This window comes from Sciurus vulgaris, assembly GCF_902686455.1.
Source record: "Sciurus vulgaris genome assembly, chromosome: 15".
Lineage (NCBI taxonomy): Eukaryota > Metazoa > Chordata > Mammalia > Rodentia > Sciuridae > Sciurus > Sciurus vulgaris.
Genome location: NC_136476.1, coordinates 3900833 through 3924742, shown reverse-complemented (window position 1 = coordinate 3924742; position 23910 = coordinate 3900833). Strand labels below are relative to the sequence as shown.

Here is a 23910-nt window from a genome sequence, read left to right as displayed (position 1 = left end):
ATACAGTCCTTCCTTCCTCCATTCTTGCCCCCTCACCCCCATTATGTGTCATCATCTGCTTATCAGTGAGATCATTCATCCTTTGGTTTTTTGAGATTGGCTTATCTCACTTAGCATGATATTCTCCAGTTTCATCCATTTGCCTGCAAGTGCCATAATTTTATTATTCTTTATGGCTGAGTAATATTCCATTGTATAAATATACCAATTTCTTTATCCATTCATCAATTGAAGGGCATGTAGGTTGGTTCCACAATCTAGCTATTGTGAATTGAGCAGCTATGAACATTGATGTGGCTGCATCACTATAGTATGCTGATTTTAAGGTCCTTTGGGTATTGGTCAAGGAGTGGGATAGCTGGGTCAAATGGTGGTTCCATTCCAAGTCTTCTGAGGAATCTCCACACTGCTTTCCAGATTGGCTGCACTAATTTGCAACCCTACCAGCAATGTATGAGTGTATCTTTTTCCCCACATCCCTGTCAACACCTGTTGTTGCTTGTATTCTTGATAATTGCCATTCTAATTGGGGTGAGATGGAATCTTAGGGTAGTTTTGATTTGCATTTCTCTTATTACTAGAGAAGTTGAACATTTTTTCATATATCTGTTGATTGCTTGTAGGTCTTCTTTCTGGATAGGCTTGAGTATCAAAATTATTTGACTATGTCCTTTGAAAGTTCAGGTGTTGGAAACTTAATACCCAGATTCATATGTTAAATGGTACTGAAGGTGGGGCCCCCTTGATGGCAGTAGTGGCTTTATAAGAAAAGAAGAGAGACCCGAGATAGTTCACTTGCTCTGGCTCACCATCTGATACCCTCTGCCATGTTTTGATGCACCAAGAAGGACCTTATCAATGCCAGCATGTTGGTATTGGACTGCCCTGCCTTAAATCTGTAATCTAAATAAATCTTTATTTTTTATAAATTATCCAGTTTCAGGTATTTTGTTATAACAAGAGAAAGAAGGCTAAGACAAGTATATTTCATAGAAAATGTGACCTCCCCCTCTTTTAGGATGAGGTTGTCTTAGAGAAAAAATACAATTGGGGGGAATTTGTGATAGTTAGAGCCACAAACTGAAGGCCACTGGCAAATATTCTCATTGTCCTGATTCTAAAAAGATGTGAGTTTCACCACTAATTAGCTGAGTAACCTGGGTCAAGATGAATTGCGAGGCATTTCAGATCCTTATTTGTAGCAGCTGTGAGGTTCAGGCCAAGCATGATTGGTGCTTGCACACAGTGCCTCCCATGCACTTATTCTTTTAGCTTTAAAAATAATAATTATTTAGCCTATAGATTTTTGAATCATTAAAGTAACTATATTTTGAAGACCAGCTTAGTCCTGTGTTAAAGAAGGATGTAATTGGCTAGATCCTATTTCTCTGTTGCTCTTTTGGAACCTGCAGCCTGTGTTTTTACAGGGAACAGTTTCCACCTGCAGACCACATGGCTGTGGGCTAGAGGCTCAGCCCCACTTACCTCAACAATTCCCCACTGTTCCCCCAGCTAAATGGCCAATAAGCTGCCACCAGAGACACAGAATGACCAAGGACGATTTGTACGAGATCTAATTTAGAAAAATCTATTAATAATATATACTAAAAGACATTTTGTGCCAGTATTCAGAGTTCACTGAGCCTCTGACTAACTTTAATTGGTAGGCAGAACTTTCCTAAAAGCCTGAAGGAGTTAAAGGGGCTCATCCAGGGATTCTGCGTTGAAAGGAAAGCAGAAAGGCCAATGCCCTGGGGCAAGAGAGGAACAGACAGGTCTGAAGATGCCCTTGCTGTCTGCCTAACAAGTTACTCCTTCCTGTGGTTTTATTCTTTTTCCAATTCTCAATTCAGTTTACGATATAAGCATATTTCTATCTCACTCTATAAACGCTTGACCTTTCTCAGATAAGGCTTAGTTATCTCAGCACCGAAGTATCAGGTCAGCAGTTATAGGAAAGATTCAGGCCTTGATCTGATCATTGTACATTGTATACATGTGTTAAAATGTCACTCTGTACCCGTGAATATGGACAACTATTATGTGTCAATAAAAAATAAAAAGTAGCGAGTTGGCACATGACTGTAATCCCAGTGGCTCAGGAGGCTGAGACAGGAGGATGGCAAGTTCGAAGCCAGCTTCATCAAAAGCAAGGCACTAAGCAACTAGTGAGATCCTGTCTCTAAATTAAATACAAAATAGGGCTGGGGATGTGGCTCAATGGCTGAATGCCCCTGAGTTCGATCCCTGGTACACCGCCCCCCCCCCCAAAAAAAAAAACAAAAAAACAAAACACAAACTATATTAAAATAAAGATCCAGTGCTGGTGCAGTGGCACATACCTGTTATCCCAGCTGCTTGGGAGGCTGAGGCAGGAGGATCACAAGTTCAAAGTCAGCCTCAGCAATTTAGTAAAGCCCTAAGTAACTTAGTGAGACCCTATCTTAAAATAAAAATGAAAAAGGCTGGGGATGTATCTCAGTGGTTAAGTGGTTAAGCACCCCTGAGCTCAATCCCTGGTACCAAAAAAAAAAAAAAAATCCAGCATAAAAAAAAAAGCTAGAGAAAAATCCAAATATACCTTTCTGACTTAATATTTGCAGGGACTTGCCAGAAGAGAGTGAGCTTTCTGGTGCTTGTGGGAACCCCAAGAGGGAATTGACTGTGCCTGTACAGAGACCAGTTTGCCTCTCTATTGATTAGCTGAAGGCCCATCCCCCAGGATTGCTTTGGCAAAGGCTGTACAGAAGGAAAGATGAGAAGGGTGTAGCATGAGGATGGCTCTGGAAGAACACGGGTTAATGTGCTTGAGCAGCTGTCCCAGTCTGCCTGGGCCTGAGGACTTTCCCAATGCAGAGCTGTTACCTGGAAGCCATTGGGGGCCACATGCCCATTCATTTCTGGGTGCATGAAGTTCTTTCTCCTGAAGTCCCAGATACTATCACCCCATAGGATTTTTCATAACTACCTCAGACAAGACTCCCCCCTCTCAATATTTGGATATTCGTGATCTCCTCTAGATGTTTCTCTTAACACTATACAGAAGTGACATGGTGAAATGTGTACAGGCCACTGACTTCAGATAACACGGCAAATGCAAAAGGCTGGTAATGTGTTGTATATCTACAAGAAGCCCAGCAATTATATACCTGGCGGTTGGTCATTTAGGCTCTATCTGAGCATCTACAAAGATTGAGAATCTACTGACAAGACAGCGACTTCATGGGGAAAGTTTGGATTTACCTTAAATGCAAAGAAGTGGTCTGTGTATTTTTCACCAAAGACAAATACAGCACCAGCATCAGTGTAACCCAGAAAAGTCTGATTTGAGAAAGAAAAAGAGATTATTAAAAGCACGGAAGAGGTGGTTACAAGCCACAGGAGCACAAGGCTCTACAGAGGATGAGGACCCAACAAACTTGTTGGAAAACTAATGTTCTCAGCTTTGCCCAATGAATGGTAAGGAGATGTAGTTTTGAATTATACCTGCATACGGATTTTCTATCATGCCTGACTCCAGGATGCTAAAGAATGAGCTGAGTGTAGTAATTCGATCCAGCAAGTCAGAGATAATACATGGATGCCACTTGTTAACACTGGATGCAAAGGAAGCTCACTTCTGTTTGGGGACCAGTTTATAGGTTGACATCCCTTTGGGCAGGATGATGCGGGCAACAGGGATAGGTGAGGACAGCAGTAATCAAAATAAACTAGACAGATTAATGTATTCCACACAAACAGGTATTGTCTGATTCATGCTATGGACTTAAAATTTGGGTCAAATACTGTAGACTTATAAACCTATTTCTGACACGCCTTGAGGATTACATCCAAATGTTAAAAGCATCTTAAAAGCAAAGTGTTCTTTTGAAACACTTACCTGCACTTGTTTGCCCAACCAATCGAAAGCAATAAATCCAGGATTAGTCCTTAGAATTAAGAGCCCAAGAAGAAATTGTAACCCAATTCCCCAAAAGACAGGTCTCCAGTACACCTATGCAGAATGACAGAGATATTATCTTATTAGAAAATTAATTCTGGCTTGGGCATAAACATCAAAAGAATCACTGATTTCTTGAAAGGATCCTCAGGTGTGGTTTGTGGCCCACCTTCTTTGGGAGGCCTGAGGAGTCATAACAAGGGCTTTTGTTAGAACTGTACATTCAAAAGCTCAGAATTGCATTTCCTCTTCCTAAACCTGGGTTTGAAGTCTTCAGTGCTGATAAATAACCACTAAGTTCTGATAAGTAACTTAGACACAAAGAATAGTCTAAGAAGTGTCATTAAAGGCAGAAGGACCTGGCTGTCCTAGTCTTACTATAAGTATTCAACAAATATAATTGCTTCTCCTGCCTGGAAAATGGAAAGGCAGAACATGGTTTCTCAGTGTGTCTGAGGCTTGTTGATCTGACAATTTTATAAGTGAATTAAATGAAATGCTGTCCTGTTGAGGGACTCTTGTTTCACTATAAAGGGAACCAATGACCTGTAATGCAGATCCAGGATGTGCAGCAGAAACGGACAATCATCTGTTTTCATTTTTGGTGCAGAAATGAGTCCTGAAAAGACCTATTGGAGCAAAGGCCAAGAAAGTGGAGCTGTTTACCCAAACAGGGCAAGTCATTTGGATCATATCAGGTGAACTTGGTCCCTGATTAATGCTTTTTCCTTGGGTCAAGCTTTTAGTCAGAAAAGTCTTCCAGGGCTTGCCATTATGATTCATACATGAGAGCTTCTAGGTCTCAGAATTCTTGCCCATTTCATGAGTTATAGGCTGACAGACAAAGATGAGAATTGGATTCAATGGGGGAAAAAACTGTATAAGGACAAATTTTTTTGGAGTAGAAAAGCCTGAATTGCAAATGGAACTTTGATAAAGTGCAGGATCAAGTGCAGAATATTAAGTAATTTGTAGTCTGGGAAAAATGAGATCAAAATGAATGTGTTTTTCTCTGTATGTGTGTTTGATAGGCGCAGGGGGTACATGAGTAGAAATTGGATTAGTCGGGGAAAGAATGTCTTACTGGCTGTGTAACTGGAAATTACTGAGAATGGAATGAGATAGTAACAGACAGTACTTTGTGAAAGTTTCAGAAGAAGAGTAACTTAGCCACTTAAATCACAGCAAGTTAAGAAAAATATCCAATCGTTAAATTCTGTTATGATCTTCTCTTGAGCAATTTTCACCTGGGGAGGGGAAGCAAAAAAAAAAAAAAAAGTCCAATCAATTTCATACTTACTCTGGTTGGGTGCTTGGAAAACAGAAATAACAGGATAATGTACATTATGAGTCCACCAAAGGATACCAGCTGCTGTTGACCCAATTTGGCAGTGTCGAGGATCAGCCAGAAAATAACCCCTAGGATCAATAAGCTCCAAATCACCCTAAGAGAACAGAAGGGAGGCATTGGAATCATTCATTGTGCTAACTTGAGGCTTAAACAAAATTAAAAAATGCAGGCTGGAGTAACATACCCTGGCACCAGGAAGCTATGCTTTCACATGCTGCAACAGACTCTTTTTGGTTGTGGCTATAATGGCAAATAGCCAAAAAATTAAGCAATGTGTTCTCATTCTGCAACTCAGACCCTTCACCAGCTCACAGACACACAAAGGTATCAGAGAGGAGAAAGGATGTTTGGAGAGGAAGGTCTGGCTATTTCTTCAAGACAGCTACCTGGAATTTCCACCTTATCTTTGGGGATGGGTAAGATGTTAGCTTTGTCCCTTTAAAGGAGAATTTGAAGGGTGTCCTCTGCAGTTGGGAGGCCTCAACAGAGCTAAATTGGATGCTGGGCTGGGTTGTGACTCCTTGGGGAGTCTAGTGGGCATGACAAGCTGACTCACTGCTTTGATGGCAGAACCAGAAAGGCTGCTTGCTGTGTTGGGATTGCATAATCCTGATTTATTAGGCCAAGGATGTATGAAGTTTCCTGTTAGAACACTTGTGCGTCTCCATGGAGAGAGAGATCCTGGGAACCATCCAGTAGGGCCCCCTGTAGGGAGAGGAGATCCTACAGAGAAAAGCTGAGGGAAAAGCCTACAGTAGTCACTGCAGGACCTGGGTCCTATAGGGAAGAGTGGATTTTCGCTATTCATAAGGCCCTTCCTCCAAGGAGGAGAGTCTCCTGCCCAGAGCAGTAACTGTCTGAGTCAGAACTGTCTTGGCCTTGATGCCTAGATTTGAGGTTGGTAGAGAAGCAGAAAACAAGAGAAATGCAAGCTAAATGAAAGATGAAAGATGGTATCTTGGTTGAGTTCCTAGTTTTCATTACTGTATGGGCTGGGACAGCTTCATATTAAAAGTATGTCTGTGACCACAGGATTATTAACTAAGAGTTAAGGGTCATGGGGTTTTGGCATTTTAATACAAAATGTGAAATAGATAGCTCCCACTGAATGAAATGGAAAGGATGATGGATGAAAAAAATTGTTGTATTTTGGTTACAATCTGTGGGTCATGATTTTAACATGTTGGCTAGAAAAAAAGTCAGAAGCTAGTTGTCCTTGATATCAAGGCAAATTTTAAAATCCTAGTTTTTATGGGGCAAAAGATAATGGAAAGAAATGAGAGGAAATGAAAGCCTAATTGAAAAATTATTGGAAGGGTAATAAGGAAATGTAAATAAAGAAATACCAGTTGACCCAAATTAACCAGAAATAGATTAAAAACAAAAAAAGGTTTATGCTCATCATGACATTTACAATAGCAAAAAATTGCTGGGCATAGTAGTGCATGCCTGTAATTCCAAGTTTGATCACTAAGCCTTGGCAACTTAGTGAGACTCTGACTTAAAATAATAAAAAATTAAAAGGGATTGGAATGGAGCTCTGTGGTAGAGCACCAGAGCACCCCTTGGGTTCAACCCCCAGTACCACACACATACACACACACACACACAAAAAAAAAAAAAAAAAGATAAAAAGGAAAAATTATAAATAAAATAAATGCTCAACCATAGAGGGAACTAAAAAATAATCAAGATTGAATATATTTTGTAAATAAGATAAATAAGTTGTATGAGGGATATGTATAACTTGTGGGGCTGGGTCTGTAGCTCAGTGTGTAAAAAGCCCTGAGTTCCATCCCCAGTGCCACAAAAGCAAACAAGGAAACAAACATCACTGCCCCACCCCCACACCAAAAAAAAAAAAAAAAAAAAAAAAACTTGCATAAGAAAATGATGTTGGCCAGGGGTGCAGCTCAGTGGTAGAGCACCTGCCTATTATGTACAAGACCGTGGCTTGATTCCCAATACTGCAAAAAACAAAACAAAACAAAACAAAACAAACAAAAACCTATCTTCATCATTTTGTATTTACAAACCAATTCTTTAAACAGGTACTGAGATTAGATGACTTTCCTGCTGCTATTCTCTGACCTGTGCCAGGATAGGACTTACTGATTGATCGTGAGGCCATTCTATTGACGAGTTTTAAGGAGACCTAAAGTCACTGGTGCAATGACTAAAAACCACACTGTCTTATACTCTGAACTGCTTTTTGATATGTAGGTATCTCTCTAATGTAGCACCTGGAAGGTTATTAAATTAATGTCTTTGGGACAACATTTTATCATTCAGTAGCACTTGAAATTAAGGCTACTGATTGTAGGGAGGCTTGAACACATTTCAAATGAGTCATCACCTCGTCTAGGCCTTGATTTTCTATTTGTAAAATGATGGCATCATAATGGATTGCTCCCAAGGTTTGTTTCTAGCTTCAATATCCCATAAATGAGGAAGCAATTTTAGAACAAATGTTTGGAACTGTGTTGGAAAAGAATCATATCTCTCTCAATTGCAATAAGAGAAGCAATTGCATTTACCACTTCAGCCAGAACCAGTGGCTGTTCAGCAGGCGTCTGCCTGGGGATAGTATCTCATCAATTCGATGTTCATATTTGGCCATCAAGTGATCCCAGACAACGAAGAAGATGGTAGCCACGGTGATCACAAAAAGAGGAAGCGCTCTGTGAAAATTCAGCACACAGGCGGCAATCACCATAGCCAGGTAACCTGTCCAGGAGGCAAACACAGGCTTTGACCATCACGGCGACCAGCTGGACCCCAGCCTCCGGCCTTGATCTGGCAAGGGGAGGTTTAATCAAGAACCCATTGAATGCAGGGTGCTTTGATGTGGGTACTGACTTCTCTGGGGGAGGTTATTTTTTATTTATTTATTTTTTCAAAGCGAGTCCCTATTATTCTCACTATGAAGACTAGGAGGAAATGTAGCAGGGGCTCCCTCTTCCCCTTTGCCCTTCCACCACTCCGTAATCCTTTCGCAAAGAGAAATTCGTGAATTCCTTCCCTCACATCAAAACCCCTGGGGCCCAGATACTAAGAAAGATCAGAGCCTTGAGGACTAGGCCTTCTAGTTTCTTTCCGGCTGACCTCGAATAAAACTTCTTTCTTTCTGCCAACACTCATCTTTCCAATATTAATACCCAGCGGAGTGCAGCCCGGATACTTAATTCTGGTTACAGAAAGGGTATTATTTATTTTCTTATGGGCTTTAATTCTTGAATCCTGATGTTTGACTATCTAGCCTTTCTCTTTGTACTTCCCCACCCCAGCATTCAGACTCAGCAGGTGAGCTACTATCAGAAAAGAGCCAAGTATTAAAGCAACACCTGACAAAGAGGTATTGATTTTTCAGGTTCGCAGCTTAGATTTGGCCTAAGCTTGAACAGGAAAATAGACCCACCAATAATCTCTAAGTGCTACAAAATCTCTAAGGAAAAGGGTGGGAGCAATGACTAAGGCCATAGGGGCTCTTAAAGAGCAGAGTCTCAGATGAGAATAAGATCCCTGTTCCTGAAGATTAGCAAACTACAGTCAGCCAGTCTGCTCCTTGTTTTTGTAGATGGCAAGTACAAGTGCATTTGTTTACTTGTAGCTGTAGTTTATAAATAAAGTTTTATTGAAACACAGTCATGTTTGTTCGTTTAAATATTGTCTGGCTGTTGTTGTTGTTTTTTTTAACCACAATGGCAGAGTTGCATTGTTTTGGTAGTATGCATACTATATTACCAAGTCTAAAATACTGTGTGGTGTAGGGAAAGATTACCAACTCTGCTGTTTCCTGTTTCAGCTGAGAACTAGCAAAACCTGTGACATTGGTGGTACAGCGGTCTTGGATTAATGTCTGTGGTCTTGAGAGGAAGCATTTACGTTTTGTAGACAGGGTGTTCTTATTTATTTATTGGTACTTGGGATTGAACCTACGGTGCTCTACTGCTGAGCTATAACACAGCACTTTTACTTTTTAATTTGAGTCAGGGTCTTGCTAAGTTGCCCAGGCTGGCCCTGCCTGACCTTGTGATCTGCCTTCTTTAAAATGGGCTGTGGAGGCTTTGCCTTGGAAGGAATAAAAGCAGGAGATATTGTGATCTAACTTCAGGCAAAAGGAGTGGGTTAGATGACCCTAGATTCTTCATCCCGTATTTACATCCTGAAATTAGATTTTTGCTTTGTGACGATCACCATGTCTACCAGTTACCCACGTCTTTTGAATTTGCATTAACCAATGCACCTCTCCAAATTCATATCACAATGACAAAGTCTGCGGGAGCCCCCAGAGTAGGGTAGGCGCTGAGGTTTGAATGTTTTCCCTAAAGTTAACAGTGTTGGAAACTTAATGCCCAAATTCATATGTTAACAGAATTTGGAGATGGGCCTTGGGAAATAATTAGGATTAGATGAAATCATGAGGGTGCCTCCTTGCCATGTGACATTAGTGGTTTTATAAAAAGAAGAACAGAGAACCAGGCTAGCATGCTTACTAGCTATGTCTCAAATTGTTATGCCCTCTGCCATGTTATGATACACTAAGAAGGTCCTCACCAATGTTAGCACCTTGACATTGGACTTCCAAGCCTCTGGAACTTGAGCTAAATATACCTCTATTCTTTTTAAGTTACCTAGTCTATGGTATTTAGTTATAGCAACAGAAAATGGACTAAGACAGTAGATGATTCAAAAAATCACCTGCTGGCCTTATAAATGAGTCAAGGAAACAATGTGTATAGGATCCCCTATTGAGACCCAAGACTCAGGGGCTTCTTTATGTACTTTTCTACTTCTCTGCATGATTCAGTGAGGTCCAGGGAAAAAGGAAAGGGAAGGTTTATTTTCTTTCCACAGAAAGCTAATAGTTGGAGGATTCCTGAAAAAAAAAAAAAAAAAAAAAAAAAGAAAAAGAAAAAGAAAAAAGAAAGACAACAGTATTCCTATTGTTTTTTGATATTTACCAGCCAATAAAATGCCCCAAATCATGTACTGAAGAGTGGTTTTGTGTTTTCTACAAAAATCACGAACTGTATCGTACTTCCTTTCCAAATACCTGGAACACAAAAGCAAAAGGCAGGTAGAAGTAAACACTCCAAACATGAAATACACTGTGATGCTAAGGGTAGATTAGGCTTTGTAAAGCAAGCAAGCAAACAACGAACATTCACGAGGCATATGTCTTACAAAATGGAAATGGGAAATTCATTTCATTTTAGACTAAAATCAACCATGGCTTGGATTAATCTTCACAGAATTGGGTGTGCCAAACCCCCAGGAATTAGATGCAGACAATATGTTCCTGGGAACAAAGTAGGGAAGATGAATAACGAACTAAAAGCTGAAACACCCCATCTTTCACCACATAATCGTTGCCATTACAGTAACGTATATTCATGAGCATTCTGTGCATCCTAATCTTGCACCAAAGACAGTTTAGTAATAAATCATTTGTAAGTAATAGTGGCACAATTTTTTTTAAAGCTTCATGTAATGGTCGTACCCTTTTTTGCAAAAAGTGTTCACATAAAATCTGAAGATTATGTGGCAAAATATGGTAAACCACAAGAGTGCTTCTCAATAGGAAGTATCAGAGTAGATCACAGTCGTAATGACAAGTATTACTGCATGTCATTCTCATTGTTATGTGTGTGTGAATATGAGTACTGAGAGTTAGAAATGCTCTAGAAGATCTTGGGTGAATAAAAGTGTAATAAAGACCACGTTTTTCATGATCTAATTTAGGAAAAGCTAATAATGCATTACTCTCAGTTGTGGATATGGTGTTTTAAAAAAAAGTAGCAGTGACAGAGAGCGACATTTAATAGGGTACATCTGTCTGTTATAGATTGACTTGATTTTTTAATTGCAGGGGATGTGTGTTGTTCATTATAGCAACCTGATTCCACAGAGCAGAGGGATAGAGAGAGACACTTGGATTATTTGGTTATCTAGGTTGAACAATTTTCAAATGCCTGGTGGTTGTTTCAGTATCATTAACATTAGTGAAACCTGAGTATGTCTGACCACTTGAGAATTTCTCAGTCCCTCTTGGGTCAAAAACTCATAAAGTTAAATAAAGGATGAAATTCAGTTCAGTTTCTAGTGGTAAATATTCTTGACAGTTTATATGTGATGAGACCTCCCAACCCTAATTCTGACTGACTCCGGAGATACCTTCTTATATATAAAAATCATATTCCTCAAACCCGGCAAGGTGACACATCCCTGTAATTCCAGCAACTCAGGAGACTGAGGCAGGAGAATCATAAGCTTGAGGTCAGCCTTAGCAACTTATCAGGACCCTCAGCAACTCAGTGAGACACAAAAAGGGCTGGAATGTAGCTCATGGAAAGGTGGCCCTGGGTTCAATCCCCAGTACAGGAAACAACAACAACAACAACAACAAAAATTCCCCTCAGAGATGTAGAATTTTAAATCAAATTTATGTGGAATTTCCAAAATGAATAAATAATGTAGTGTTATAATAAGAGTATCAGACAATCTTGGACCAGGTATCAAAAGCTGAAATTCCAAGTTAGTTCGGTTCTCTCTGGCTGATCAATCTTGGGTAGGTTACTTCTCTGAGCTTTGTTTTCCTGGTCCAAAAATTAAAGGTAATAATCTTGCCTCTCCTACATTATGGTAGGAACCTTGGGATACTATCAGGATGCTACAAGTTAAGAGCAACAGTTTATTGAGATTTCAAGTGGATTGAGTTTTGAGAAATCAATTGTTATTGATTGACATTGAGAAGATAAATTAACTACTTTTGTATAGACTGGAACAATTAGTTGGTAATTTGCACCTTTAATTAGAAGACCGTCCTGGGTGAATTTAAATCTAGAGAGTAGGTTCCCAGAACATCAGCAGTCTGAATTGACCACATCGATCATCCTAGAGCTCCATTAATTTTTCTGAAAATGGGCTTGGGTGGGTGGGGATGGGAGTGGTGATAGTTTCTAATAAATCATAACGAATGTTAAAATTTAGAAGGGGATAAAACAAAGGGAATTATATAAATAGGAGCCAGGCATGATTATTTCTTTGGTTTAAATGCTGTACCCTTTCTGATGTGTGTCTTGGTCATCCTCCATGTCTTCTTCTTTGTTTCTTAAAGAATCCCGCTCAATGGTGACCAGTTCTTCACCCTGGAAATCAAACATTACAGCTGACATGGAATAATAAGAATACTAGGCATTATGGACTGTGGTCTCCGTTGCTCAGAATTGTGACAAAGAATTTTTAATAGGTCTTTTTAAACTGTTATGCAAGAAAATGGCTCCTATTATCCACTGCATAGACATATTTTCCTCTTATAATCATGAGAAATTCAGGATCACATTTATCTCTCCCTTTCCTCCGAAGTAGCCATTGGCATTACTTCCTTAAGGGAACAGGCTCATATTTCTGCTTTTTCTCCCATCTCTACTTTAATTATTCAACACCAATTCTGTTTCCAGGCAAGTGTTAAATGAAGTTTAATATCAGAAGTTCCATAAATCTCCCTTCATACTATACCAGCTCCAGTTTCCAAAGGACTGAGGTCAAAACTGGTTTTATTTTCCTGGCATCCCACTGCTTGGTCTGCAGATGTGAATACAAGCTGAGCATCTTCAAGAACTGACAAACCAACATTCCCTTGGGAAATAACATCCTATCATTCTTCTATCATATTTCCCATTCCCAACTAGATCTTGCTCTGATTAATTAAGTGCAGTATATACTTAAGCCATCTTTCATGGACACTCTTTCTAGGTACAGTGTGAGCTCTCAAATATCCAGGAACCAGCTGATTCCCAGGAAGGCACAGAGGGTTTCTTCTCTTCCTCTATTCTGCAATAATGTCTCATCTGATAGGTCTGGCTGTTGTAACCATCAGCAGTGGAAGCTGCGGGTGGCGGGCATACAGATGTGGAGTGGTTTTGAACATGCACCAAGGGGTACAATGTCAAATTTCAGATTTTGTTTTCTGTCATAACCATTGTGGCCTCTGATTCTCCGTATTTTAATGATATTATAGAGATAAATTATTAGTGTGCCTCTAAGCAGAAAGGATCCTCAAAGATTAGATAGCCCTGCTGGGTGAGGTGGTGCAAACCTATAATCCCAGTGACCCTGGAGGCTAGTGCAGGATCACGAGTTCAAGGCAGGCTTGTCCTAAAATTTTAAAAATAAACAATATATAAATAAACAAGGGATGAGGATGTAGCTCAGGAGTAGAGTACCCCTGGGTTCAGTCCCCAGTACCACACACACACACACACACACACACAAAAGGAAAGAAATAAAAAGGTTCTTTAGTCCTCTAAAGCCAAACTCTATTAAACTTCTGATTCAGATTACGTCCATTTTCTGGGATGGACCTCAGAAACTAGGAAGGAGAGAACAAAAGCAGAAGAAAGACCAGCTGAGTTCATGCTGAAGATGCTAAGAATAGGGGTAGAGATGATTTTTTAAATTATTTAAAAAAATTTGTTCTAATTAGTTGTACATGACAGTAGAATGCATTTATACATTTTGATAGATCACACATAAATGGAGTGTAATTTCTCATTTTTCCTGATTGTACGCATTGTAGGATCACATTGGTCATGCAGTCGTATATGTAGAGATGATTCTTACTCCTTTATTTCCTTCTAAGATCTAGCTTCACCAATACTCAAAGTTTGGTTTACAATGTTAGATGCTCATTATTTTCTTGCAGTGAAAGTGTCCCAAATTACCCACTCTTTATGGAAAGCCCAGCATTACTATTGTTTTCCTTTTTTCAATACTTTCTTATCTTTTAAAGACACAATACCAAAACTTCCTTGACTCTCACAATCATGGGACATATGACCCCACCTTCCCTTCCCTGTCTGGCCTCTGGGAAGAGTTGCCTTTACTTTTCATGACCACTTCCTTACTTCCTGTTCGTCGTGGAATCACTGTGATTATGTTTCTACTGACCAGCTTCTGCCACAGTCACCTGGGGCCTGCTTTGTGAAATCTAGTAGCTATCCCTCAGTCTTCACTTGTCTGATTATATTATTAAAATAGCTAAATTTTTTTTTAAGTAGACTTTTTAGAGCAGTTGGAGGTTCATGGCAAAACTGAGCTGAAAGTACAGAGATTTCCCATATATCCACACACACTGCCTCCAGACTATCAATATCCTGCACCAGAAGGGTATATTTGTTACAACTAATGAAGCAGCATTGACACATCGTTATCACCCAAAGCCTATAGTTTACATTAAGTTCACTTTTGGTGTGATGTGATTAACATATACCCACCATTGTAGCATTGTGCAGAATTGCTTCACTCCTCTAAAAATGCCTCTATTCATCCTTCTCTCCTCCCTAACCCTGGAAACCATTAATCTGCCCTTTCTAGAATGTCTGTATTTGGAATGGTATAGTAATGTAGCCATTTCAGATTGGCTTCTTTCACTCAGTAACATGCATTTAAGGTCCCTCCAGTTCTCCTGATAGCTTGATAGTTTCTTTCTTTCTAGTGCTGAAAAACATTGTGCTGTCTGAATGTACCACATTTATTTATCCTTTCATCTCATGAAAGGATCATGAAGGACATCTGGGCTGCTTCCAAGTTTTGGCAATTATAAATAAAGCTTCTATAAATGTCTGTGTGCAAGTTTTTATGTGGTCATAGTAGTTTTCTTTTTTGTTTATGGAAAAATAATTAGTAATACAAGCACTTTTTACAATATATTAAGTGATATACTTAGCTACAAATGAAAGGCACAGTATAATCTCAATACAGTTGACACATGAATGTGACTTTTTTTGGCATAAAAATGGACTAGATTCCAAGATGTCAGGCACTGATTTTTTTTCTTGGATTTATCCTCTAAGTTTTATTGCTGGGGATCAAACCCAGGACCTCAAGCATGCTAGGCAAGCATTCTACCACGGAGCTGTATCCCCAGCCCTGTTACCATGGTAATGAGTCTCTCAAACATTGTCCAACTCTACCTGTTTGGTGTTTCCTTGTTCCCGGCTTTGCACAACTCGACTCCTAATTGAACTGTTTTCTGATGTATTCTCATTTTCAAGAAGGTCTTCATTCTAAGAAAAAGCACAGAGTACAAAAAATAAGATGTCAGTGCTTAAGCACAAATGTCGTCGCGTAAATGACACCTAGAAGAATTCTGAAGGATGAGATGAGGAAAGAGTCGGTGTTCAGATGAAGCATCTGATTTAAGAAACGGCGTCTGAATCAGGCTCAAAAGCGCAGGTGATTTTGCCTTGTTTTGTTCTGATAGGAAAGATCTGTGTGTTCCAGGTTAAGGGAAAGGAAGAAGGACAAGTGCCCTCATCTAGGACAGATAATGGTCTAATGAGCAGAGCTGGACCAGGGGGCACGTTTCTACTCTCTACCACCCACATCACACAGGGTTTGGACTTACAAAGGGAAACAGGATGTAGTAAACCACAGGCCTATTCTTAGATGTTGGATTTATGAGATGCTAGTGTTTTGTGTGGTTTGGGATTAGTGAGTACAAGAAAATGCCTTCTTTTGTAAAAATTTTGTAAATTTTTCTTGATTTACAGAGCTAAATAAAGTTTGCTCCTTGAGGAGATGTTCGGACCCCCCAGCTGCCACAAATACCTGACATGAAGCCCTTCGATCTTTTTCTGGGTGTCTAATCTCTCCCCCATCTTGTCCCAACTTGCTAGTTTTTTTGGGTAAAGCAACCAATCGATAAATGGTGTTAGGAAATGCCCTCTGCTAAAAAAAAGACCAGAGTGTTTTTTAACTTTAGATCACTAGTTTCAAAGAACCTAGAAAACATCGCAATTCCAACTTGTAATATGTTTTTTACTTATTGAGACACAAAACTGTATCAACATGAAAAAAGTTTACAGCTGCACATGATTTATGCACAAAATAAATTGCCATGCTTCCTTTTTGTGTCACAGATGTTTATGTCTTTCTTTGCCCTAGCTCCTTGTGTTACAGAGCTGGGACCTTCTCAGGAACTCAGGCACCACAAAGAGCCCCTCTTCAAACCCCGATTCTTTCCATCAAGTCAGAAATATTTCAGACGTGTTCAGAGTGACGGGAATGCGCTTATTGAAGGGATAGGAAAAGAGAAAGGGGAAACTCTCAAGGGAGAAAGTGTATCGTCTGAGAGAGGACGGGGACAATGTGCCTCCCCTGCACTCCAGTTTTATTGGGGATCCCAGAGAAGTTTCCAAAGAATCCAGCACAGGTCTACCTCTTGATTTTTGACTGACAGCAGGGTGACATCAGACTTTCGAGTCCCCATTGCCATGGCAACTCTAGGTCACCTTGGCCCATGCTGACCAGTTCTTGCAGATTTTATGGTTAGGAGGACTATCCTTATCTCCAGAGTTTCAGGATCTGGTTACAAAAGTCTCCTGGGTTTCTCCTATTGACATTCATCTTGGGCCTGCATCTCTCCTGCAGATAATAGGTAGTTTGCTAAGGAATGTGACATAGCCTCCATTTAGGCCAGGCAGGACTGCAGGTAAACTGCTTTTTGGAAAAGAAAGCATGCTGGGGTCAGCACAGTGGGCCCACTTAATGGAATTATTCTTTTAACCTTGTGTTCCCACCATCCTCATCTGTCTGTCCCCTAACACTTGTGTATAGCAGACACTAACACATTTTTGTTGAATTAATGAACTATGGTGGCTTTAATGTCCTGCTTCTATAGCAGTGCAATATCTTTGGTTGCCTGGCATAAAATATAGTGAAAGGAAAATATATGTAGTATGGGAAGGTGACAAAATGTTCCTAATTGCTGGAGTTGACTTATAGGTACTTAGGGCCTCATTTTCCTATTCTCCTACTTTAGTCAGCTTTCTGTTACTGTCACCAAAACATCTGACATAAACAAGCTAAAGGAGGAAAGATTTATTTTGGCACACTGTTTCAGAGATTTTAGTCCAGGGATGGTTGCCTCTACTGCTTTGAGCCTGAGGTGAGGCAGAACATGGGGGAGGGAATGGCAGAGGAAAGCTGTCAACCCATGGCAGCCAGGACCAGAGACAGAGAGGAAGGGTCCAGGGACAAAATATAGTCTCCAAGGGCACACCTCCCATGAACTACTTCCTCCAGTTATGCTCCACCTGCCCATAGGTACCAGCCAGTAGTGCATTCAAATGATTAATCCATCAAAATAATCCACTGATGAGGTTATAACCCTTATGATCCAACTATTTCCTAAAAGCTCCACCTTTGGACATTGCTGCACTGAGGACCAAACATTCAAAACACAAACTTTTTGGGGAAATTCCAGGTCCAAACCATAACACCTTATGAATGATTAAATTTTCTGTAATATTAAGTTAAAAAGAAAACAGCCTGAGTTGTTGGAAAAATGACACAGATCACTAAGGGGACAGTCCTTAGGGTCCCTAATTACATGTGTGACACTGTAGGTAACATCTTCCCAAGCCTCAGCTCTTTCAATCATTCGACACACTTTCTATTTGGTGTTCTTAGTCCCTTCCAGAATCCTGACATTTTCTGGCTCCCTTAGGAGTGTCAGTTTCTTGATGATTTTTCCTGCCACCTGGTGGCAGTATCTGGAACTCCATTTGTGGAATGTGGATCTTGCCCTTTTAAAGTTAAAGAAGGTGGAAGGAGTATGAGCGTTGTGTTCTAAGGGGACTGAGTGGTTGCTCCTATTAGTATCTCTGGAAGAATTTTTCACTGTGTAATTGGATTATTCCCCACCCCTCAGCAGAGTACAGGCCTTGATCTTTTTGAATTTTCAGGAAGAACAATGTCTACCAGTTGAAGATTTGCAACAGAAATAATGGGGTTATTGTGGGTGTTGATTGGTGCCTGGAAAGTGACCATTAAGATACTGAAGTTTTTTTTCTTCAAATCAGAGCCATGGGGACATAATAGAGGGCTTATAATGACTAGTCCTTGGGTTTTTTTCCCCATCTATTTAGCAATTTAGATTACCTAGGTACCTTTGTGTCCCCCACACCTATAAAAACCATGACTTCTCAGGGAAAAACCTATCACTCTACTGAATGGGTGAGAAAGTCGTGGGAGTTGTACGACTCTAGGCGGCATACAGCATGCCCTGTTTAATTCCTCTCGTTTTAGTTTCTAGGTGTGCTAAAGGAGGGTGGTCCTGGATTAGGTTCCCTTTTAAAGGGCAGATCCTTGTAGCCTGGAACACATTGTGTCTGGTGTTTGTTTCTCTTTGATCTTGTTCTTTTTATGCTTCTAGAACCACCATGGATTCCTGGTGGCTATTCTAGGCAGGTGGACAGGAGTCTAAAATTTTATTTTTATTTTTGATACTGGAGACTAAACCTGGGGTACTTTACTACTGAGCTACATCTCCAGTCTTTTTTATTTTTTATTTTAAGGGTCTCTCTAAATTGCTGAGGCTGGCCTCAAACTTTTGATCCTCCCGTCTCAGCCTCGCGAACTGCTGGGATTATAGGCATGTATCCCTGTGCCTGGTGACAGGTGACTTTTATATTAAGCTCTTCTTTTCATTGAGTTTCTAAATCATATTATAACTCATAGAACACTGGAAATTACTAAAATTACCCCCATGCCCTGCAACAACCTCAGCAGTGGTATCCCCTTCTGAAGAATTTTAGCTGATACATGGATACTTGAAAAAACTATGTTTCCAAGCTCTCCTTGAAACTAGGTTAATAGAAAGGGTGCCCTAGTGGGGCAACTCAGGGAATGTTCCCGAAGGAGCAGGTGCTCCTGGTAATGTTTGTATTTTTCTCTCTCTTGCTGCTTGATATGTGAATGGCTCCATGCAGGCCATGGCCACAGGTCACATCCCAGAGATGTCAGAGTAATGAGTCGTAGGAACACAGTCCCTTGAGAAGCACGCCCACACCAGCTCTGTGTTACCTACCTCCCAAGATGAAACTAACTTTTCTGACTTCTGGCTTTTGCTTTTACTTTGCCGGAATGATAAAATATTTATTTACTAGATGATGACATTGCATTAAGCCCCTTGCAAAGCTTTGTATTTGATCTTCATAAGAGATTTGTGAGGCAGATTCTGTGACCTTCATTTTTACAAATGAAGAAACTGAGGTAAAGATAAGTAAATCATTTGATTTGGGTTGTACAGTCAACAATAGCTGAGTAGAATCTGAGCTCAGACTGTATGTCCCCAATCCATATGGTGCCTGTTAGACCTGACCCTTTGCACTTTATGAATATGGAAAGATATAGAAGCGTACTTGTGGTTTGAATTTCTTTTGGTTCTCTTTAAATTTAGAAAACTTGATTTGAATTTAGATTCTAAAATGCGAGAATAGAGCCAGGCATGGTAGAGCACCCCTGGGTTTAATCCCTAGTACTGTAAAAATCTATCAATCAATCAATCAGACAAAAGTAGAAACAATAGAAGTGTTGAAAGTACCAGAAATCATAGCCTTACACTATTAGATGAGATTTAGATTGGTGATCAAAGCTGATTATTTTATTTTCTTTCTATTGATATGTATTATCTATCAATTTTAGACTTCTCTTTATACCTGTAAGACAATTCTAGAAGCAGTCAATATAGTATATTCTGAGAAGTAATCACACTTTATATATTACTATGAATATCAAGATCCCAATGCCTGGGACAAAAATGGAACTTTCGTTACTGGCAGCTATGCCAGGGAATCTGCCTGGATTATAGCTGGCTGGATTTGGTTGTCCAACTGCCTAAGAAACAAGCAAATGATGAAAAAAGGATAAATGAAATTCATGCAGTTGGAGCAAATGGGGGAGAAGCATTTAGGTTGTTTATCCAGTGGTTTTGCAGAAGCAGTTACAGTTTATAGAAAAAAGAGCCAGGAGATATATACATGTAGATTAAGCTAGGCTATGTTGATCAGAGAATTTGTTCTCCCCTCCTCAGAGTGGGGCTAGTTTTGTAGCTTTATAGTTTCCATTCTTGGCATGAAGAGGTCTGGACTGTAAGTTGAGAAGCTGGATACTCTGTCCCCTGTTCTCTGCTGAATACTACCTGTATATGCAACCCAGTGCTAGGCATAGAGGTGCTGATAACTTTTTTGAATGAATGGAAAGATATTCCTAGAGGTTGTTGAGCTTTTAAGTAATGTTTAAAATAATGTCTCTATAATTGAGTATAGATCAAATAGTGTATGCTCTGATTTGTCTTCTTCAAAACTCTCACTGAAATTTAATTTGCATTATGAGATTCCCATTATGAGAGGTGGGACCAGGTAGATCATTAAGAGATGACTACTTCTCTGCACTCAGAGATTAATGAGTTAATGGAATTAATGAATTAATGGGTTATTTTGAGAATGAGACTGATAAAAAAGCCAGTTTGGTTAGAGCTCTCCTGAGCTCCCTGTCTTTCACCAAGTGGTGCCCTGCACTTCCTCAGTACTGCCAATAAGAAGGCCAGTACCGGGTGCAGCATGTTGACCTTGGACCAGAACTGATAAACCTCTTTTCTTTATAAATTACCCAGGATACCGTATTGTGGTCTTAGCAGCAGAAAACAGACAGCAGGGGACTACTTTCCTTTCCTTACTTCTCTAAGAAGGTTCCCTGATGTTATAATGGTCCAAGTTCTAGATGCCCAGATGAAAATGTCAGAAATACACATCCAATTTCTGTTGTTTTTCTGAGCTTCTACAAGTAATCTAACATTTCTGTAATTATTTTTCTAAATACGGAATAGGGCTAGAATAGAGCAACTGTCTCAAATGGTAATCTAAAATTCCAAAATGCAACACAAATAGGTTGTAGGAAGTGGGCCTTACATAGCCTTAGGATTGTGGTTTCTTTGAATGTTCACTAAATGATCCGTATTAATCAGTGATTCAGACCTTAGGTTCCATGGTCTTACCTGGGGACTCAGCTTACTTTCTTGAAGCCTCACACCCCACTGTGTGGGAATGGCCACAATGCCTACCTGGTAGAGTGTGCAGCTTGTCCAATGCTGCAGAGTCAGTGCTCATGGACTTTTGTATTGATTTTATAGATTAGTTTGCTTCTCACTTTTTTGCCTTGAGGTCTTTATAGACAACATGACTACCATTAAAATTTGGCTTATAAAAGTCAACATCTGTTTGGTGAATCTGATCTCTTCAAATTATTTGGGATCATACCCTCTTCATTTTTTAACTTTTACAATCTACAAATGTCAAATGTTTTAGGACCATTTGTCTGATTACATGGGCTCTGCTTAGGAATGACTGCATTTTCAGGGACAGTACTCTGGAAGCCTTTGATCCTGTTGTTCTTGACTCTCTTGGCTCATGTTACCTTCTGGCTCAAGTCTTGGTTTTTATAAATCCTTTAATGGGAGTAAATGGGCACTAGACTGTTCCTCCCTGAAACATTCCTGTTCCTCTAAGCTGTTGGCGTGGATTAGAGGCTGGGGAAGAAGCAGCCTGGGGCTCACTGTCCTACTTCGCTTACACAATTCTGTCACCTCTGACTGGCCTGGGAGGTTCTGAGGTAGGGCAGAAGAAATAAGAAATAGGCAGAAAGGAGACATACAGGAAGAACAGGAAATAAAACTTTAATTCAGAAGTTCTGGATATTTCTCCAGACCTATAAGTCCCTAAACCAGTCTCCCAGGCTTGTTACTCCCAGATTCTTGGGAAAACTGTTAATCTACCTGTACACTATTAATTATTCCCCCAATGAACAGATTAAGCAAAGATACACACAACATTTTAAGAAATCTTTGATAAAGGGAACTTTACAGCATTATCTATTGATCAGATAAATACCATGAAAATTTTAGGATCCTGGGAATGACCAGACCACTATAAATTGTCTTGGATCACCTGGCTGATATCTCTACGTACCTTCCAACATCTGCCTCTCACGAAGTTTCTTTTTCTGTCTCTAACTGGCAGGTGCTGAAGTTCTTTTCCATCACATAAATCAAGAACCCTGTTGGAGGGCTGGGGAGATAATTCAGCTGGTAGAGTGCTTGCCTTGCAAGCACAAGGCCCTGGGTTCAATCCCCAGTACCGCAAAAAAAAAAAAAAAAAAAAAAAAAAAGAACCCTGCTGGTCCTGCGTGGAGTTCCCCTTCTCTCTGGGAAGTCCTTGGACCTGTCTCTGGAGACACCTCTTCTCTGGACAGTTTGACCAGGATTCAAGGAGTCAGGTTCCTGTTTTCCTGTGAGTGTCATTTATACTAGCAATGCCTATGGCTTCATAACTCAGCTAACATTCTCTCTCCTTGTGATCTTTGATAGCTGGAGGCAGAGAAAGGGATATCAGGACAAGGGAGAAAAGGCAGAGTTCTGAACCCAAAGAATTAAAGGAAGGTTTATGATCAGATTAAAAAAATTTTTTTTAACATGCAAGCACTTTTGTGATGATACTGCTAGAGGAAGAAGTCATACAAAAATGGATGGAGCTGGGGATGTGGCTTAGTGATAGAGTGCTCATCAAGCATGCGCCAGGCCCTGGGTTCAATCCCCAGTACCACACACACACACACACACACACACACACACACACAAAGATGAATGGAGAAAATTTTCAAAAAGAAGTGATGGTACTTTTTCTTTTTTCTTTCCAGTACTGAGGATTGAACCCAGGGGCACTCTACCACTGAGGAACATCTCCAGCACTTAAAAATATTTTAAAAAATTTTGAGGTGGAGGTCTCGCTACATTGCCAAGGTTGGCCTCAAACTTGTGATACTCCTGCCTCAGTCTCCAGAGTTATAGGATTATAGACATGTACCACTTGCATCTGGTGTGATAGTATATTTTAAATCTATTTAATGAATTAGAATCTAAAACAACTCCAGCGATTGGGATTCTAGAATAAATTATAAATATTATACCCTCAGTGATTGGGATTCTAGAATAAATTATAAATGTTATACCCTCTGACAGCGGAGAAAAAGATCATCAGAATGCTATCTAAAGGGGAAGGAAAACAGGTAGAAGACAGGGTAAGTAGGTAAATTCTTCACATTTTAGTTTCTGGGAGCTGAAAGAGATTATAGTGTAAGATAAAAAGGTAAACATTAAAAACATATATATTCACCCAAAATCAAGTGGCAAAGGAGAAGGAAAGAAAATAATGGAAGATGGAAAAGGCAATAATTTTGAAATGATAGTCTGAAACTAGTTGTTTTAAAAAGGGAAACATCAAAACAAAATAAAACAAATACGACTTCAAAAAAAACCCATCAATTAACACACCAAACAAACAAACAGAAAAACCCCCACGAAAACCACACAGTGAGGAGATTTTTTTTAGGAAGCACAATAAAATGTAAGAGGAACTAAGAACAAACAAACATTTCTGGCAAATCAATCAGTCAATCAATGGATTTGATTGAATCAATTGGAACAACAAATATACAACCATAGACTGAAAATGACTCATTGACTCAGAAAGGAAGAAAAATGCTTGATCATTGTCTTAATCCACTGAGGCTGAACTGTGAACACCAAAAGGAAATCATGTCCAAAAAAGAAGCAGTCATCAAGGTATGATCTCACAGTAGACATGCCTGGTGTAAAATAACATAAAGGAAATACAGGTGGAAAGGTAAAGAGGTTCTTCAAACCCTTCAGGCTAGGACAGATCAAATGAGCAAAATTAAGGATAAAAAAAACAAAAACAAAAACAAAAAAACAACC

At 39.8% G+C, this 23910-nt stretch overlaps 1 protein-coding gene across 2 annotated transcripts in view; it reads right to left on the bottom strand.

Annotated features, from left to right (window-relative positions):
* SLC28A3 (solute carrier family 28 member 3) overlaps positions 1 to 23910 on the bottom strand; it is a 65425-nt gene that overhangs the window by 19958 nt on the left and 21557 nt on the right. Inside the window, exons 2-8 of one of the 2 annotated variants that reach the window (XM_079112193.1) lie at positions 15269 to 15361; positions 12357 to 12442; positions 10256 to 10347; positions 7829 to 8018; positions 5241 to 5385; positions 3881 to 3994; positions 3244 to 3321 (exon numbers count right to left, since the gene is read on the bottom strand). In XM_079112193.1, the coding sequence (XP_078968319.1) occupies positions 3244 to 3321; positions 3881 to 3994; positions 5241 to 5385; positions 7829 to 8018; positions 10256 to 10347; positions 12357 to 12442; positions 15269 to 15361 (798 nt within the window). Of the gene's footprint in view, positions 1 to 3243; positions 3322 to 3880; positions 3995 to 5240; positions 5386 to 7828; positions 8019 to 10255; positions 10348 to 12356; positions 12443 to 15268; positions 15362 to 23910 lie in introns of those variants that run through there. The other variant, XM_079112194.1, reaches the window with a different exon arrangement.